The 18,480-nt window shown below is 42.3% G+C and overlaps 1 protein-coding gene across 13 annotated transcripts in view; it reads left to right on the top strand.

Annotated features, from left to right (window-relative positions):
- Window positions 1-18,480, top strand: part of UNC80 (unc-80 subunit of NALCN channel complex) — a 201,327-nt gene that overhangs the window by 77,860 nt on the left and 104,987 nt on the right. For all 13 annotated transcript variants that reach the window (XM_032765081.2, XM_075069958.1, XM_032765079.2 and 10 more), the window contains exon 23: window positions 12,159-12,371. In XM_032765081.2, coding sequence (XP_032620972.1) covers window positions 12,159-12,371 — 213 coding nt within the window. The remainder of the gene's footprint in view (window positions 1-12,158; window positions 12,372-18,480) is intronic.

The following is an 18,480-nucleotide window of genomic DNA, read 5'->3' as shown; positions in this document are numbered from 1 at the left end:
ATGTGGCATCAATCTGGCAAGTGACAATGTCCTTCCTTATTTTTAAACCATAGGACCACTCTCTGCATTCTCACTTATTAAGATAACTGCAAACGTGCCAACAGTACAGGACAATGATGTGTTTATACTATGTATGACTTGGGGAATGCTAGGAGCTGGCTTGCCAAGCTGAGTTTCACTCTCTGTCCTTTCCCATTAGATGGGTAGAAGCCTTTGGTTCGAGTCTGGAATGGGGTTGCCTGACGAGAAAGAATGATATAAGAATATCCTGATAAATTCTCTGCGCTGGAATCTGAACTCAGTTGCAGTGCTTGTAAATCCAGTGTGTAACTGAGATTACAATTAGTTAAAAATAATATTGATTTTACTAAAAGCAGCAGACTAACAGACGTTTTGGAGCGTGAGCTTTCGTGGGTGAATACCCACTTCGTCAGACGCAGGTAGTGGAAATTTCCAGGGGCAGGTATATATATGCTAGGCAAGCAAGCTAGAGATAACGAGGTCAGTTCAATCAGGGAGAATGAGGCCCTGTTCTAGCAGTTGAGGTGTGAAAACCAAGGGAGGAGAAACTGGTTCTGTAATTGGCAAGCCATTCAAGTCATTTGTGAGCCTGACGATGGTCAAATCTGCAGATGAAACTGAAGCTCAGCATTCTCTTTGAGCTGCCGAAGTTTTTTGGCGCACGGCTGGCCACCAACACGCGTAGACTCGACGCGGCATCGACAGTGCTCTCCCTACATCGTGTATCCGCCATTCCTGATACTGATTTGTGTCCATTATCCTTCCATAGAACGCCCAGTGGTCCGATTTACATAGCAGAGGGGGCATTGCTGGCATAAGTGATGGCTGTATTTAGTCGTGTGGACGTTCAGGTGATATGAACAGTGATTGGTATGCTGATCTGGTAGGTGTTTGGTAGTGTCGCTGGTGTATATGGTGGGCAAGAGTGGCATGCGGGTTTGTTGCATGGTGTTTCTGAGTTTAGAGGTACTATGTGTAGGTTGCGTTGCGGTGAGAATACGTTCTCAGATTGGGCAGGTTTGTGGAGCGAAGATGGCCGCCACCCAAGACTCTGTTTGAAATGTGGGGCATGTGCCAGGATGGTGTGTAGATCTCCAGATATGCCATTGGAGGGTGTTTAGGCGGGGCTGTATGATGGGCCAGTGAGTCCTGTTGGTCGTTAGGTAACATCTTTACCAGGAACCAACAATGACAAACACCCGATGCCAACTCTGCCCACTATCTACCACGCACACCTATCAAGGACCTAAACCCAGATCGCCTACCATCATGTTCATTCACCTGCAGTACAAATGTAATATACCCTATCATGCAGCATGCCTCCTGCTTATGACATCGCCAAACTGGCCACTCACGGAAAAGGATAACTGGACACAAATCAGATATCAGAATGGCAGTACAAAAACCTGTGGAGACTCAACTCCTGGCCACACCTATAGAAACCCTTAAGTTGGCATCCTGGCAGCCAAAACAAACTTCAGCGACCAGACTTCAAAGGAGACGTGCTGAGCTTCAGTTCATGCTGCAATTTGGTGACCCACAGCTCAGGACTAACAGACTGATGAAGGCTTGCCAATATACAGACGTCAAGTTTTTCTCTCTCTTGGTTTCAAAAAAAAAAAAAAATTAACCTACACTCAAACTGGCTAGAACAGGGCCTTCATCCTCCTGATTGACACTGACCTCGTTATCTCTAGCTTGCTTGCGAAGCAATATATACCTGCCCCTGGAAATTTCCACTACCTGCGTCTGACGAAGTGGGTATTCACCCACGAAAGCTCACGCTCCAAAACGTCTGTTAGTCTATATGGTGCCACAGGATTCTCTGCTGCTTTTACAGATCCAGACTAACACAGCAACCCCTCTGATAATTGATTTTACTGTAATCTTCACAAAAGGGTATGCTGGATTTAGTATATTTTGTACTGCGTAATCACATACTATTTTTTCCACGAAAGCCCTGTCTCATTCATTGCCCAGGATGGACCTACTCTGAGAATGAATCAGATTTGTGTAGTAAAGGAGACTGTTGCTGTAGGTCCCCTGCTGGATTTGTTGCAGAAGCTGGCAAGTGTCTAGTGAATGAGGCAGGGGATTGCAGGAAGCAAAAGGTTGGTCTTGTGAGTAAGACAATTGAATGTCACACAGGAGAATTATGTAAGAGGAGTAGCCGTGTTAGTCTGGATCTGTAAAAACAGCAAAGAGTTCTGTGGCACCTTATATAACAGACACAGGAGAATTGGATTTTATCCCTGTCTCAGCCACAAAGTTCCTGTGTGATGCTGGGCAAGTCACTTAAACTTTTCACACATGGTCACTAGTTATCTGTTCCCCATTTTCTAGGTGCCTAACTTGAGACCCTGGATCCTGATTAACAGAAGTGCTGAGCCCTCACTGCTGCCACTGAAGCCAGTGAGAGCTCTTTTTTGCACATATAAAGTGTTATAAAATACTAAGTGATCTGGAGAATCAGGCCCTGAGTATCTCAAATTGGGTACCCAAAATTTTTGAATACTTTTGACCTTAATCTCTTTATGCCTCAGACCCCCATCAGTAAAATGGGGGATCATACCATCCCTTCACTTCACAAGGGTGATGTGAAGATAAATTAATTTATGTCTGTGAAGGATTCAGTTAGTGTAGCGATAAGCGCTCCAGAAAAGCCCATGAGGAAATTGTGTTTTCTGAGCAGGGTTTGAGTAGAGTTCAGTAAATAAGGCCTTGGAGCCATGCACTGAACAATGAGAAAGGAAAACATTGAATAGCTGCTCATTAAGTGCACTGAATGAGGCAGGGGGCCTGTGGAAAAAATGCTTTGTGATCATATAATTACAGACTGTATCAGAATGCATGTGCACACAGGGGCTGAATTAAGGTTGCATAGGCAACCTTAATTCTGGCATTTTCTAACTTTTGAATGCTTGACTTTGCAACCTTAATAATGTTCTTTTTGCATAGTTTGTGTGTGTGTAATACATATGTAGAAAGAGACATTCAGCAGCTGCTAAGCAACTACAACTCTCACTGATTTAAGCAGAAACTCAGCAACTCGCAGGATTTGTTCAGTCATTTCAAATGAAAAGAAAACAGACAAACACTTGGAATGAAAACTGTTTTTCAGCAAATTTAATCTCTCAGAAATAAGACAGTACAATGCAGCTTTTCAGTCTAGGTTTTGAGTATTTGATTGGAGCATAGAACTTTTGTTATTTCTCCTTCTGTGTTGGACATCTGGAAAAGGTCTGAGGATTGGTTTTAAAAATGAAGATGTTAAGCTGTAGTTAACAAGCCTAGAAAGATCAAATTTCCTGGTCGTAAGGACTGGCAGTGAAGGGAATCTGAGGAAAAAGTAGCTCTGAATAATTTCCAGTGCTGCACTTAGTTTAGCAGCCACTGATCCTCTTGTTTCAGAAGCTACATTGCACCTAGGATCCTGATAGCACTACTGTTTCTCTCTGGTTTTGAGAAGGAGAACATTGAGCGAAGGGAGGAGGAAATCAATCAAAGAGTTTTATATGAGGTTTCTGGTGCCCAGTGGGGCACTGAAGGGTTGGAAGCCCTTGAGCTGATGGCCAAAAGTAAAGTACCCCCTAAATTGATCAAAGAGCTCTATTAAAGGGTTCCAATGTGAGGCAACGGAGTGTCTCTGCAGGAAGGTGGGAGGGATATCAGAACTAAAAGTGATGGGAATCCTTAGCTATTACTGAGAATGGTGTATGGCTATGAAGTCATTATTATTACAAGAACATTGAACTAATAAGGGAATTACAGTGAGTTCGCTCTTTCAGTGTCTTACTAGCTAGTTGGGAGTCTGGAAATGGGAGGCAGAGGAGAAAAAATATTAAAGCTTTCTGAGGTATTTTCTTTTCTTTGTTTTCTAGACGTTCCTGTTGTGTCTGTCTTTTCTGTAGTCTCAAAGAGGATGGCTACTTATGGCACAGAGCACAGAATTATATTTATGATCTGGTCACTGAGCTTGAAGTCCTTGTAACCCAACAGATGGGAGCCAGATATGCACAGTATGTGCTAGGATGAATAACTTGCCTCATTTTGGGGAAGTTGGGGCAGGAATCTAGTGCTGCAGAAAGAAAATTCACAACACATGTCAAAATCAATATTGTTTTCACTTCAGCTTCTTTTATTTTCCCTTCAGATTTATATCTGCCCTAGCTTTTTCTTAGGACACTAGCAATGGCAGTCAGTCAGTCCTGGGTTATTGCATTGGGCTCTCTCTATTAACATTTTGGCAGATCGTTTCTGATCTGTGTAGCCTGCCATAAACAGATGTTTATCTTTTGGGAAGCTGTGGGCATGAGCTGTGTCCAGTTTGACTCAAACATGTCTCCAAGACCAAGACGTCTAAATTGTTGTTTAATCTGCAAGAATGGAGTAGTCCTTACCGTATTCCATTTGCTTTGTATCAGTTCTACAGAGTCAGTGACATGTTTTAACTTTAAGATGTCATATTCACTGTACATTTGAAAAGCTATCAGTATGTTATTTTACTGTATTGACCACAAGCAAATGACACTATTATGAAAAAATGCTTTCAACTTCTTTAAAGCAAAGAAAAACACAGTTTAATACAAGTGTATTTTTAAAGCAATGTTTCCAAGCTTTTCAAACATTTGTGTGATTTAGATTTGATGCCAATTAAAGGCTCCTTATTTTAAATGATTTCCCCTAGCCATGTTGCTATGACAACTGTTAAAAATTAGGGGCAATCGGCTCCAATTTCAGTCTAGTTCAACCTGCATCAGCATGTTTTTCATGCAGATTTTCACAAGTAATTCCATTCTTAAAGTGATCAAAGGATCTTTGATTAGCACAGATAGTTTAAACATATTTGCCACTGCAACTTAGAGAAATTAGAGCAGTGGAACAAAAACCAGAGGTATTAAAAGGTAGTGATTTATTATATACATTGCACCACAGGGCTGCCTTGAAAACTAGAAGCTACTTAGTAACATATTGTCCAAGAATTGACATCCATCCCGGGTTCGGTTTACCAAGTGTTTTATGAGAATTAATAATTGGTTACAGGCCATTTTACCTCTTTGTCTCCAGCTGAAATTCAGTCTGGGCTGATAGTAAACTAAATCTGTTACCTACTGAAGATAATTTCAAGGTCTAAATGGAATGGGTTTGGTATGCCACTCTGGTCTCTTGTGGACACATTCCCATATCAGAGGACTAGGATCAAAGGTGTGTTGTTAGAATATTTTAGCCAGCACATTTAATGAGCGTGTTTAAAAAGTCTAGCGGAGAGAGGGGTCACTGTCTTTAACATGCTAAACTGATCGAGTTAAGGCCTAGGGGCACAATACTCTGTACCATGACCTGCTTAGTGCATGTTAAAGTCAATACTGCTTTGTCCACACTGGACTTCTAGAAAGTATTAATCAGCATGTATTAGCTTAATATGTTCTAATACCACATTTTTATCCTAGTCGAGACCAGACCTGACTGATGCAAATGGCAATACTTGACACCAAGTACTGACAGAAAGCCCAAGTGGTTAAAGGGCAGAGAGACTGAATTAACCATTTACTTCTGGAGCAATTGCTCCCAGTTCAGGGTTCCATGCCCAGTGATGAGTTGGAGTGCATACATTTGCTCAGCTGCCACCCACAATGTACTTACCTTATGGCTAGAGAGAGACGAGCTGTCAGTCTGACATCTTTCAGAAGCAACTAACAGTTTATTTTAAAAATAGCTATGGTTTTTTCTCAGAAGAGAGAATAGGGGAATAGGGAATAAATTCATTTGAACTGCCATGGTGAGGAAAGGGGTGGCCACAAGAAAGTTACTGTCAGTAGGTAATATTAGTCTTGCAAAATTGCTTGACAGCTGAAGGAGACGAGTGGAATTGGAGACTCTCTGGTCACAAACCTCTGCAAGATCAGTTGAACACTGGCAGTAGCATATTATCATCTCATTCTGATTTCATCTTAAGCCACCTGGTCATCCAGATCAATCTTGCCTTTTATAGCATGTGTTGACCAGACTACTGAGGAGTCCCTATGGGAATCTGTAAAATATGAATTAAGAAAAATGTGGGTTCTTATTCAGGTCGATTTATACAGTACAGAAAAAGTGTTATGGGAATTCTGATGTAAAAAGGTGGAGATTTTACTTTGATGACTTGTAAACAAAATTCCATAGGAAGTGGCAATGCTGCTTGGGATTTAGCTGCTGTGTTGAGTTTTGACGGTAACCATGGTAACTTGTGGTTCTTTTCAGCTATGCATCGCCTGCCCGATTCATTTCTCTCCATTTGTGATGTGTTTCTCTGTGATGTGAATCCATCCCTGTCCATTCTGTCACATCTTCATCTTTCTTTTGCTGCTGCTTCCGATTGCTCTGGGCTCCAGGTAAGCTATCGCAGGGAGTCTGTGCAGTGCCACATTTAGCAGGGTTGTTCTCTCTGTGAGTGACCCACTTCATGTTTTAAATTTGGAACATCTGAGCAGGACTCTGCAGAACAAGGGGCTCAATCCCCAGGCCTTACTTGGGAGGGAAATCCTTCCCCAAACATGCATGGCCACTGAGACTGTTTGCATGAGTAAGGATTTCACAAGTGAAGAAGCAGCAGAGAATCCTGTGGCACCTTATAGACTAACAGATGTTTTGGAGCGTGAGCTTTCGTGGGTGAATACCCACTTCGTCAGACGCAGTGAAGAAGTGTTTGCTGAGTTAGGCCCACGAGATCCCTGTCTCTTGGGTGTTTGTGATTATCAGAAAGTTACTGTCTTTGAGAGCAGTGACCACAGAGCACTATCCAGTAAATCAGTTTAAGAGCTTTACTGTGCCTACTATACAGAACCCTACCAGTACGGGGTGCAGAGCCACACAGGACTGGGAGGAGCTCCCCGGGTATGCAGGCAACTCATCTGTCTGTCCACGGTTCTTTTGTGAACCCCATCACTGCAGTATCTAAGCACCTCACAACCTTTAATTAATTTATTCTTGCACCACTCCTGTGAGGAGACGAAGTGCCATTATCGTCATGTTACTGATATTCTCTGTGTCCCTCCGTTCTGCAAATTATTTGCCCAAGGTCACACAAGAAGTGTGTGGTAGAGCAGGGAGTTGAACCTAGGATCCCTAGTTCCAGCACTTCAGCTACTGGACCATTCTTCCTCTTTCATCCCTTGTTATTCCCGCACCCACCATCTTTAATTACCTCAGTCTCATTTTCCCTTGAAAGACCTAGGCCAGATCTACACTACAGAGCTATGTCAGTATAACAACATTACTCAGGAGTGTGAAAAATCCACACCCCTGGGCAACATTGTTATACCAACCTAACCCCCATGGAGAGAGCACTATGTAGATGGGAGAGCTTTTGCCTTCGACATAGCTACTGCCTCTCAGGGAGGTGGGTTAACTATGCCGACAAGAGAAGCTCTCCCATGGGCATAGGGGCATCGTCATTAAGGTGCTACAGCAGGACAGCTGCACCTCCATAGCGCTGTCTGTGAAAACAAGCCCCCAAGATAATAAAAGATTAATTCTCTGCTTGGGACCATCATTTTGATTAATTTCCTTGTACCCTAGTGGATATATAAACCTAGGTGAAACACCATAATTGCAGCACCATGTACCTGAGAACGACATCATGGGTGCAATCTTACTGGTGCTGATAAGTCTGCAGACAAAGTTAATGTTACGCCCTTTGGGATACGTTGATCCTCAGGTACTCCTTGTTCCATGTATCTTGGATACATATCTGGGACACCATAATGTATGCTGGGTGTCCTAGGCAGCTAACAGTCCGTACAAGACTTGGATATAATCCCACCTCTTTGGTGTCACTGAATCCCTGACTTTCAGCTGCTAACCCAAATAGTCATGCATCATTTCAGAACCTTTAACAAGATGCATATTCCCATTATTTCACAGGAATCCTAATATAGAGATATTTTCTGCCCTCATTTGAGTTAAAATGAAAGGCAAACTACAACAGAATGTCACACCAAGAGGCATTTACCCCTCTCTCTCCCTGAAATGTTTCTTTTTTTTAATCTAGCCAGAAGATGTCGCTTCTTTTTTTCTTTTTGCCAGTCTTCCAAGAGGTCCCACATTTTTCAATTTTATTCATAACCTTTTGTGACTGTAATTGAATCAATGATGTATGGTTCTTTAGATGCAGATCTTCACCTGCTTAAGGATCTCTTAAGTGCTGTTGTCTTAATACCTAAATACATTTTACACACGCATTTGTGCACCATGAAACCAATATATTATGGATACAGACAGAATTATCATCTCAACTCTTTAACCATCACCTATTCACTAGCGCCTACTCATGAGCTGTGGACATTTAAAAAGATGTGGAGCATTTGCTAAATTGCTTTTTGCCTATACAAATTGCAGGAAATGGGGGGGATGGGGAAATGAAGTAAAAGTGAGAAAAACAATTTTCTTTTATTATTTTCAGTGTTGTTGAAGCGGTGGGAATCCCAGGATATTAGAGAGACAGGATGGGTAAGGTAATATCTTTTATTGGATCAACTTCTTTTGGTGAAAGAGGCAAGCTTTTGAGCTACACAAAGCTCTTCTTTAGGTCTGGGAAAGGTACTCAGAGGGTACGTCTTCACTACCGGCCGTATCGGTGGGTAGCAATCGATTTTTGGGGGATTGATATATCGCATGTCATCTAGACGCGATATATCGATCCCCGAACGCGCTTCTGTCGACTCTGGAACTCCACCAACGCGAATGGCGGTAGTGGAGTCGACGGGGAGCCGCGGATGTCGATCCCGCGCCGTGAGGACAGTAGGTAACTCGATCTAAGATACTTCGACTTCAGCTACGCTATTAGTGTAGCTGAAGTTATGTATCTTAGATCGATCCCCTCCCCTAGTGTAGACCAGCCCAGAGTCTCTCAGCTAAACACAAGGTGGAACAGATTGTTTAGCATAAGTAGTTAGCATGTATTCCAAGGGACCGTTCAAGGGGAAGTGGCCCATTAACATTCCTGTAGTCCTTGGATAAAAGCGGGGGGTTAGTGGGTTTCAGATTGTTGTAATAAGCCATAAATTCAGTATCTTTATTAAGACTGTGATTTCAGTATCTAGAAAAGTTGTGAATTTAGGCTCCCAGACTCATCTCTTGAAGATATTGTGCAGGTTGCCTTTGAGGATGATTACTGAGAGGTCAGAGTGATCATTCTCACACTGGAACCCATCCATACATGGTATCATTAAACAATTATAACCATACTCTATAGGGACCACATCCTGAAATAAATCTTTCCCAAACCCCTTCTTCTGGCCTTCAAACAACCCCCCAGTCTCACCACGTTCCTCGTCAGAAGCAAGCTCCCCATAGACCAGGACACTCCAACTTAAAATGGTACCAGACCCTCCCTGAACATCAAATGCAAAATCTGCAGACATATCTCCACTGTTGCAATGACCAATACTCCTCCCCCCAACATACCTTTCAAGATCCCTTGGTCCTTCACATGCCTATCACAAAATGTGGTGTGCCTCAACCAGTGCACTAAATGCCACACTAACAGCTACGTGAGTGAAACCAGATAATCACTATGCTCTTGAATGAACTATCTCAGAAAAATAATAAAAGACAAAAACACGTTATCGCCCGTGTGTGAACAGTTCACAAAACGAGCACTCCATATCTGACCTCTCAATCCTTCCCCTCAAAGGAAACCTGCACAATACCTTCAAAAGATGAGTCTGGGAGCTTAAATTCATAACTTTGATAGACACTAAAATTCATGGTCATAATAAAGACACTGGATTTGTCACATATTACAACAACTTGTAACCCACTAACCCCTCCCCCTTTTTTGGCCTATGACTGTAGGGGTGTTAATAGGCCACTTCACCTTAAATATTCTGTTCCACCTTATATTTAGCTGTGGCACTATGAGTGCTTTTCCCAGGCCTGAAGAAGAGCTCTGTTTAGCTTGAAAACTTTCACTGACAGAAGCTGGTCCAATAAAAGATATTACCTCACCCACCTTGTCTCTCTATCCCAAGTGGTAAGAACATTATTTATTATGACAGTGATGTAAACTGGGTGGGGAAGGAGACTTCTAATTTCAAAGTTACAAATTACAGTTTCTGTTTTTAAACACATTGGTTAGAATTTTCAGAAGCCCCAAATTGGTCTAACTCTCTAACCTCTGAAGCCAATCATAAAACTCCCATTGAATCTAATGGGAGAAGAGTTAGGCCAATGCTGAGTGCTTTTGAAATCCTACCTCTTAAATATGCATACAGAAAAAAAGAAAGATTAATTGTTAAACAAAAAACAGGCAGTGTAAAAAAATCACTTAGCAATGCCCAATCATGCCAGGAGTCCTATCTGTTTTGCGGCCACCTTGTGTAATTTATTCACAATTCACTGGAAATTTTTGGTGTTTGGTTGTTCATCTTATTTGTACTGTTTGCACTTCAATACCAGTTATTCAGTTTCTATACTAATATTCAGAACTAAGCATAATGCGAGCCCAAAAATAGGGGGTTGGAATAGCTTAGTGGTTTGAGCATTGGCCTGTTAAACCCAGGGTTGTGCGTTCAATCCTTGAGGGGGTCACTTAGGGATCTGGGGCAAAAATCAGTACTTCATCCTGCTAGTGAAGGCAGGGGGTTGGACTCCATGACCTTTTTAAGGTCCCTTCCAGTTCTAGGAGATAGGTATATCTCCAATTATTATATTAAATTGGGAAAATACATACAATAACACTGAAAAGACTATGTTATTGCCAAATAAACCCTCAGCATATTCATGAGGGAAAGCACAGTGTTGCTTAAAATGGGGCACTTTAAATCAAATTCAGCTAAAATAGATATTTCTCCCTGTTATGAAAAACAAATTTTCAGGATGTTGGGACACATATGAACAAATTTTGCTTGAAAAAATTAAGGCAAAATTTTTCAAACTTGGATACCTAATGTTAGGGCTTCAGGTCAAATTCTCTGCTGGCATTAAGTGGCATAGCTCTGCTGAAGTCAGTGGAGTTACACCGATTTATACTAGCAGAGAATTTGGTCCATCCATGTCTAATTGCTGTCAGCACAGATTGTGCTGGCCACCATTTCAGCAAGCCTCCATACAGGCATCCACACTCGTCTCACCTAGGTGGAACATGACGGTGCATGCAAGTGCTGGTGTCTATGTGCCCAAACTGGCATTTTTGTTTGCAGTATTTTCAGGCATGATGATGAAAGCAGGTTGAAAATTTGGCTCACTACTATGGGGAAAGTTTCAGCTGGAATCAGTTTTATTTTTTGGCAGTTATACAAATTTCTGGATAAAAGGGTTTTTAATGAAGTAGGGAAACAGACAGTTAATTGTAGCATAGCGCAGTGTGCTGTTAAATACCACCATAATAGATAAAGAAAAGCACAGTGTCAAGAAGATACTATATGCCCGCCTTGATTTGCATTCGTATGTGTGTGCTTGTCTATATTGTCACATTATTTGCAAAAACCCATAAAATTGTTTCAAAAGAAGTGATCATTAGTGAACAGGAGGAACTGGGCAGAAAATGGAAGTAGGTTATATTATATCTGTGTGCACACAAGGGAGAATTGATGTATTTACTTATCTTACTGTTGTTCTCTCCCTTCTAGCCAACCCAAAACATCTTAAACATTTATATTGGTGTGTTGTAGATGTAGGGGCCAGACATGCCATTCACATCTGGATCTAAACTTTCCCAAGATTCAGGGGTGTTCAAATCTAGGAGTTTGATTCAGGCACATCCCTATTTATTTCACACTCTTAGCCAGCCCATCTTGTCTGTCTCCATTATGAGTGAGGTATACCACCAGTTACAGAAAACAGGGGTGTCATTAAAGATGATTGGAAGGCAATAAACACCTGTTATTGTAATCACATTAATACCAGTGTGGATCTTTGCCTTCCTCTAGTGGCTGAATCAGGTATAGAAATTGATATCTGGTCTTGTACCCTACGTAATAGATGCAGAGGTCATGAGTTTCATACTTGCAGAGAACCTGCCTAGAGGATCATCACACTAGCTATGATCCTCCAGAGATAGCTGCTTTCCATTTGCAAACCAGTCCAGATAATGCCAGCTCTTAAGTTAGATTGGTTGATTCATAGCTTTTAATGTAATTTTGCAAACATTTCAGGAAGCTCCCGTAGTGGCGAGAGCAGCCCTGTTTCTCGAATGTGCTCGCTTCGTTCACCGCTGCAATCGCGGCAACTGGCCAGAGTGGATGAAGGGGCACCATGTGAACATCACTAAGAAAGGCCTATCCCGTGGACGTTCTCCGATAGTGGGGAACAAACGGAACCAGAAGTTGCAATGGAGTGCAGCCAAACTCTTCTACCAGTGGGGAGATGTAAGTTTTCACCTTTTTTCCCTTTAAGCTAAAATAATCAAATGGCAATCAAATCAAATGGCGTACAGGGGCTCAAAATATAATGTCCTTCCTCCTAGCATCCATTTTAGACACGTAGGTCCAGATCGTCAGCAGGTATAAATCAGCCTGGTTCCATAGACGCTATGCCAGGATATACCTGCTGAGTGCCTGGCCCTTATTGGAAGCTGCATCATGCAGCTGTTAGTTGGAAATTCAGGGGAAAACTCATTTTTACTCTTCTCATTTGTTGCACTGCAGAGGTTCCAGCATTTTGAAACCTGTGTATATGGCTTTAAGTGAGTTGTCTTACCTTCCTGTTTTAATAAACGCAAAGATACAGTATAATGAGTATCAGGCCAAACAAAAAATAAATACATAAATTGGAGTTTGTAAATAAAATGTCCCCCAGCCTAGGGTCTTTATGTGAGCCTCTCCACATGAACAGCCACACAGATCCATAGTCCCCTAGGTTAATTCAGATACTGTTCAGGGGCATCTGCTTCAAAAATCATTAAAAACAAATCAAGAGCTTAAAAAAATACAAGCCCTTGATGTAATTGCTCTGCGCCTTCCAGGAGAGATCATCAGCACAGCCTTGCTCCCTCTGTGTCTAATCTATCCTATTTGTGGAAAGGACGGGGATTATATATTCCTTTTATCTCCCATCATGCCTTATTCCAGGAGAGGACTGCATACATGGCTGCCTTGGTGGACTGCATCTCCCAGCTTGCTCTTTTCTTCAGGTTCTGAGGCGGGGGTTAATCACCAGGAGCTAGTGCGATCCCTCCCTATGGAGCCAGAGTCAGCAGCAATATGAATTTCAAATGGTTTCCTCCCCACAGTCAGGGAATCCGCTGTCCACAGGATTTGTTAAAAGCTATGCTGGAATGAAATATTGCATGGTCCAGGATGGTTCCCCTCCCAAACCTCAAAAGGTTTGTGCATACTGTCGCAGAGATTTGGTACTTGCACTTTTTTTCCCCCTAGGCATTTTCATCCATCCCAAGGTGGACTTTTCTGGTTTCACAGTGACAGGCTGAAGGGAGCCTCCAAATCTGTGACTCTGGAGAACTAGATTCCAAAGACCCGATGTCTATGATGTGAGAGCAACATTTCATGCCAAGGGAACTAGTTTGTGCTATTGCCAATGAGCAGACACTGAAAACGAATAATTCATTAACTCAATACAAAGGCCCTTCAGCATTTTGAGATGCTGGGCTTTCTCCTGCCCCAAGGTAACCAGGAAGGGGCCATGAAATTCTGATGGCTCTAGCTTCCATTGGCACTTGCTGCATCCCTGCTGATTTAGCAGATAAGTAAATACACAGAATTTGCATCTGTGTCAATACTTTTATTTAAGCAAGTAGTTGTGTGGGTCAGGACAAGCTATCCTGCTGAAGAAAAGTAGAAAAACCTGCAGCAACAGAAATCAATGGCACTCTGCAAGAGAGAGTTCAGGGAGAACACCCTTCAACTCAAACTGGAGACATTTCAGGGTTACTCCTCCATCCCCCTTCTCCCAACTGGGGCTCATTCACAAAGGAGAGCTGTGAAATACTGAGGAGGGAGGGGCCTGTGATTCACCTCCTTTCTTGAAAGCTAGGAGATGTCTGTACTGCCTCCTTTCTCTTCACTCTGTAATATTAATAACAGATATGGGTTACAGTCACCAAAAGTGAAACCTCCCCCATTTCCCCAGTGGTATGGGTGATGTTCATGAAGGGCACGGTGTATAAAGGCAGCAATTACTCTAGACAGCAGCTTTGCAATGGTAAAAGGCTGTGGTTCTCGTTAGCCTTCAGACACATTCTGTCATCACTCCAGGTTATAAGGACATTGTCAATGTTAGAGGCTTGGGGATTTTTATAGCTTTCAGTTTATTATTTTTTAGCTTCTGTTTTATTTCCAATTCCCTTTTGGAGGTTTTACATAAAATGTCTTTCCCTGCAGCAAATATTGATTTTTTTTTTTAATCTTATGGGTTTCAAATACAGCAGGAGCCAACATAGCTCTCTTGTGTTTACCTCTCCCAGCACCGTACAACATGTTTGTGGAAATGTGCTCAGCTCTTGGAGTGGAATTTTGAGCCAATTGCTTAACAGCAGCCATGTAGAGGGAGCACATTCTTCTTCTTCCTCTTCTTCTTCTTCTTATTAATAATAATTATTATTATTTGCACCTCTCCCTCTGTTTTTTACTTTATAGACTCATGGGTCAGAAGGGACCAATATGATCATCTAGTCTGACCTCCTGCACAAAGCAGGCCACAGAACCCTACCCATCCACTTCTATAACAAACCCCTAACCTATGTCCGAGTTACTGAAGTCTTCAAATTGTGGTTTGAAGACCTCAAGCTGCAGAGAATCCACCAGCAAGTGACCCATGCCCCACACTGCAGAGGAAGGCGAAAAACCTCCAGGGCCCCTGACAATCTGCCCTGGAGGAAAATCCCTTCCCGACCCCAAATATGGTGATCAGCTAAACCCTGAGCATGTGGGCAAGACTCACCAGCCAGGAAAGAGTTCTCTGCAGTAACTCAGATCCCATCCCATCCAAAATCCCATCACCAACCATTGGGCAGACTTATCTGCTGGTAACAAAGCATTCAATTGCCAAAATAAACTATCCTATTCAATACATCCCTTCCATAAACTTAATCAAGCTTAGTCTTAAAGCCAGATATGTCTTTTTGCCCCCACTACTCCCCTTGGAAGGCTGGTTCCAAGAACTTCACTTCTCTAAATGGTTAGAAACTTTCATCTAATTTCAAGTTCGTAACTTCCTAATGTCCAGTTTGTACCCATTTGTTCTTGTGTCTACATTTTGGTACTAAGCTTAAATATTTCCTCTCCCTCCCTAATGTTAATCCCCCTGATATATTTATAAAGAGCAAGCATATCCCCCCGCAGCCTTCTTTTGGGTAGGCTAAACAAGCCAAGCTCTTTGAATCTCCTTTCATAAGGCAGGTTTTCCATTATTTTAAAGTAGGGGAAAATTCAGAGCCAACTCTTGACAGTGCAACATTTTCCCCATATTTAACACCTATCTGCTACTCTTGAAAGGTGCCATGTTGACATGCATCCCTGGAGACTTAAGTCTTCTGTTTATCTACAGAGCCGGGGCAGCGTAGTCAGCACTTCACTTTGACCTAGGACCGTTTTCTTGGGGATGGCTGAGGAGAACACAACCCATTTCAGGAGAAGGCTCCAAAGGCAGCTTTTGTGCTGTCTCAATCCTGAGCTTACTGTATGCAAGTCTGGTCCTCTGGTGTAACCTGTGGCAGCAGCTTAGAAGCTGTTTTAAATTATTCTGGCTACTAATGGCCTCAAGAGGCCACTCTGCGAGCTGGGGGTTGCCTAGGTATAAGGAAGCTCAGGTCACATCCCTTCACCTGACCATCCCAACTAGGATGCATAAGAGCCACTACACCCAGCTCTGTGCCACCAGAGGTGCAACGCTGGCTCAAGAGCCACTTAGCAGTGGGACATGACGCTTCTGTACCACAAGGGAGATTCTGGGCCAAAGTCAATAAGATTGAGAGGGCAGGTCACTCTCCAAGCCCATTTAGTCCGTGGTCTCTTCCTTCAGACAGCCAGCAAGGTTGCTGAGTTGTGCTAATTGTGGGGATGGTTTTTCTGGGAGGTACACTTGAGCACTGAGAGTCATTCAGACACTGCGGTGGGGGATGCCATTGTAAAACCCTGGTTAGGTAAAGAATTATTCTCAGGCCACTAGACCTAACCTACCAAATAGTCCTCTCATAATAATGACTTTAAGTCTCCACTGAGCTGGGCAAGATTCAGAATGCCACTAAAAGTGATGAGCCCATTACTGATCCCCTGAATTTCCTAATCCAATCACACCAGTGACATTGTATCTTTAAAAGACAGACTTTTCAGTCTGTTGTGGTCAGTCTAGTATCTCATTGCCTGTGGCTTCTTTTGTTAAGCTGCCTCCTTCTACTAGGAAATATATTGCTCCATCCATTGTGAGGGGTTGGATCACAGAAAATCCCCTGGGAGCTGCCACCTGATGTGCTAAGACTACGTCTGCCCCTGCTTTCCCTGCCAGCTCAGGACTCCAGCACCCTGTCTTGCTGAGCCAGACACTCCCGTCTGCTCCAACAAAGATCCAGGGTCTGAATTACTTGCCCCAAAAGCTGCAGGTTAACCTGAAAGCAGCTAACAGAAGTGTGCTTATCTTTAACACTCAGATGCCCAACTCCCAATGGGGTCTAAAGCTAAATAAATCTATTTTACCCTGTATAAAACTTATACAAGGTAAACTCATAAATTGTTCACCCTCTATAACACTGATAGACAGTTGTTTGTTCCCCCAGGTATTAACACATACTCTGAGTTAATAAGTAAAAAGTGATTTTATTAAATACAGAAAGTAGGATTTAAGTGGTTCCAAGTAGTAGCAGACAGAACAAAGTAAGTCACCAAGCAAAATAAAATAAAATGCACAAATCTATGTCTAATGAAACTAGATACAGATAATCTCACCCTCAGAGATGCTTCAGTAAGTTTTTTCCTCAGACTGGACACCTTCCAGGCATAGGCACAATCCTTTTCCCTGGTACAGCTCTTGTTCCAGCTCACGTGGTAGGTAGGGGATTCTTCTTGATGGCTCCTCTCTTCTCTTTGTTCTGTTCCACTCCTTTATATATATCTTTTGCATAAGGCAAGAATCCTTTGTCCCTCTCTGGGTTCCCACCCCCTCCTTCTCAATGGAAGGACACCAGGTTAAAGGTGGATTCCAGTTCAGGTGACGTGATCACATGTCACCACAAGACTTCATTGCCCACTTGCCAACACACACATATACAGGAAGACTTACAGGTTAAACACACCCATCTGCAGACAATTGTCCTGGTTAATGGGAGTCATCAAGATTCCAAATGACCATTAATGGCCCACACTTTGCATAATTACAATAGGCCCTCAGAGTTCTATTTCATATTTCTAGTTTCAGATACAAGAGAGGTACATTTATACAAATAGGATGATCACACCCAGTAGATTATAAACTTTGTAATGATACCTTGCAAGAGACCTTTTGCATGAAGCATATTCCAATTACATTATATTCACTCATTAGCAACATCACACCATTATCTAGGCTAGCCCAGGATAACGCCAGCAATCAGTTCCTACTAGGAATTCAGTACAAATTAGCATTATTAGTTAGGTTGCTGTGTAATTATAGCTGATTGTTATATCATCAGTCAGGGTAGACAACAGAGCAGTAGTAATGAGTGGTAAATCTTTGAAAACCAAACAAGACAATTCTTCCTTAAATAACTGAAGTGAGGAGAGGGAAAATGGTATGAAGGATTTAGAGCTTACTCAGCAAAGTGTAACCTCACAGATAACTGAGACTGACAACCATCCAGATCAGTTTGCAAACCACACAGTCGAATTCTCCTATCTCATAACAGAATCTATCATCTCCATTTAACAGCAACCGCTTCGTAGCAATGGGAATGAGCCTTAATCATACCTGTTTGTGACTGCTTTTCTTTCTCTGCTTCACTTCTGTCATAAACAGATAGCTAAGGGTTAATGTTTCTTTTACCTGTAAAGGGTTAACGAAGGGAACCAAACACCTGACCAGAGGACCAATCAGGAAACCGAGAGAGAGATTCACTGACAGAGGACAGAGTCAGGAACCGGATTTCAAAAGCTGCAGGGAGGGAATGTGGGTCTGTGTCTTTGTCTGTCTTTGGCTATGGGAGGGACTTTCTGTCTTCAAGCTTCTAATCTTCTGTTTCCAGTTGTAAGTACAGGTATATAAGCAATAGGCTTTTAATTGTTTTTGTATTTACATGTGTGAGTTGCTGAATGTTTAAATGTATTTCTTTTGAATGAGAGCTGTTTATTCATATTTCTTTTAAATCACTTGACCCCTAGTGTATTGTTATCTTGCATACAAGAAGCATTCTTATGTCTTTCTTTCTTTTTATAAAAGTTTCTTTTTAAACCTGTTTGAGTTTTCCTCTGGGTAGGTGCTAAGGGAAACGAAATTCCTTTTGTTGTTAGATCTACCGGAGGGGGATGCTGAAACAGCCTCAGGGGAAGAAGA

The sequence above is a fragment of the Chelonoidis abingdonii genome, chromosome 10 (genome assembly GCF_003597395.2).
Source record: "Chelonoidis abingdonii isolate Lonesome George chromosome 10, CheloAbing_2.0, whole genome shotgun sequence".
NCBI classification, from domain to species: domain Eukaryota; kingdom Metazoa; phylum Chordata; order Testudines; family Testudinidae; genus Chelonoidis; species Chelonoidis abingdonii.
The sequence above is the reverse complement of the archived record's forward strand: the minus strand, read 5'-3'. Positions and strand labels throughout refer to the sequence as shown.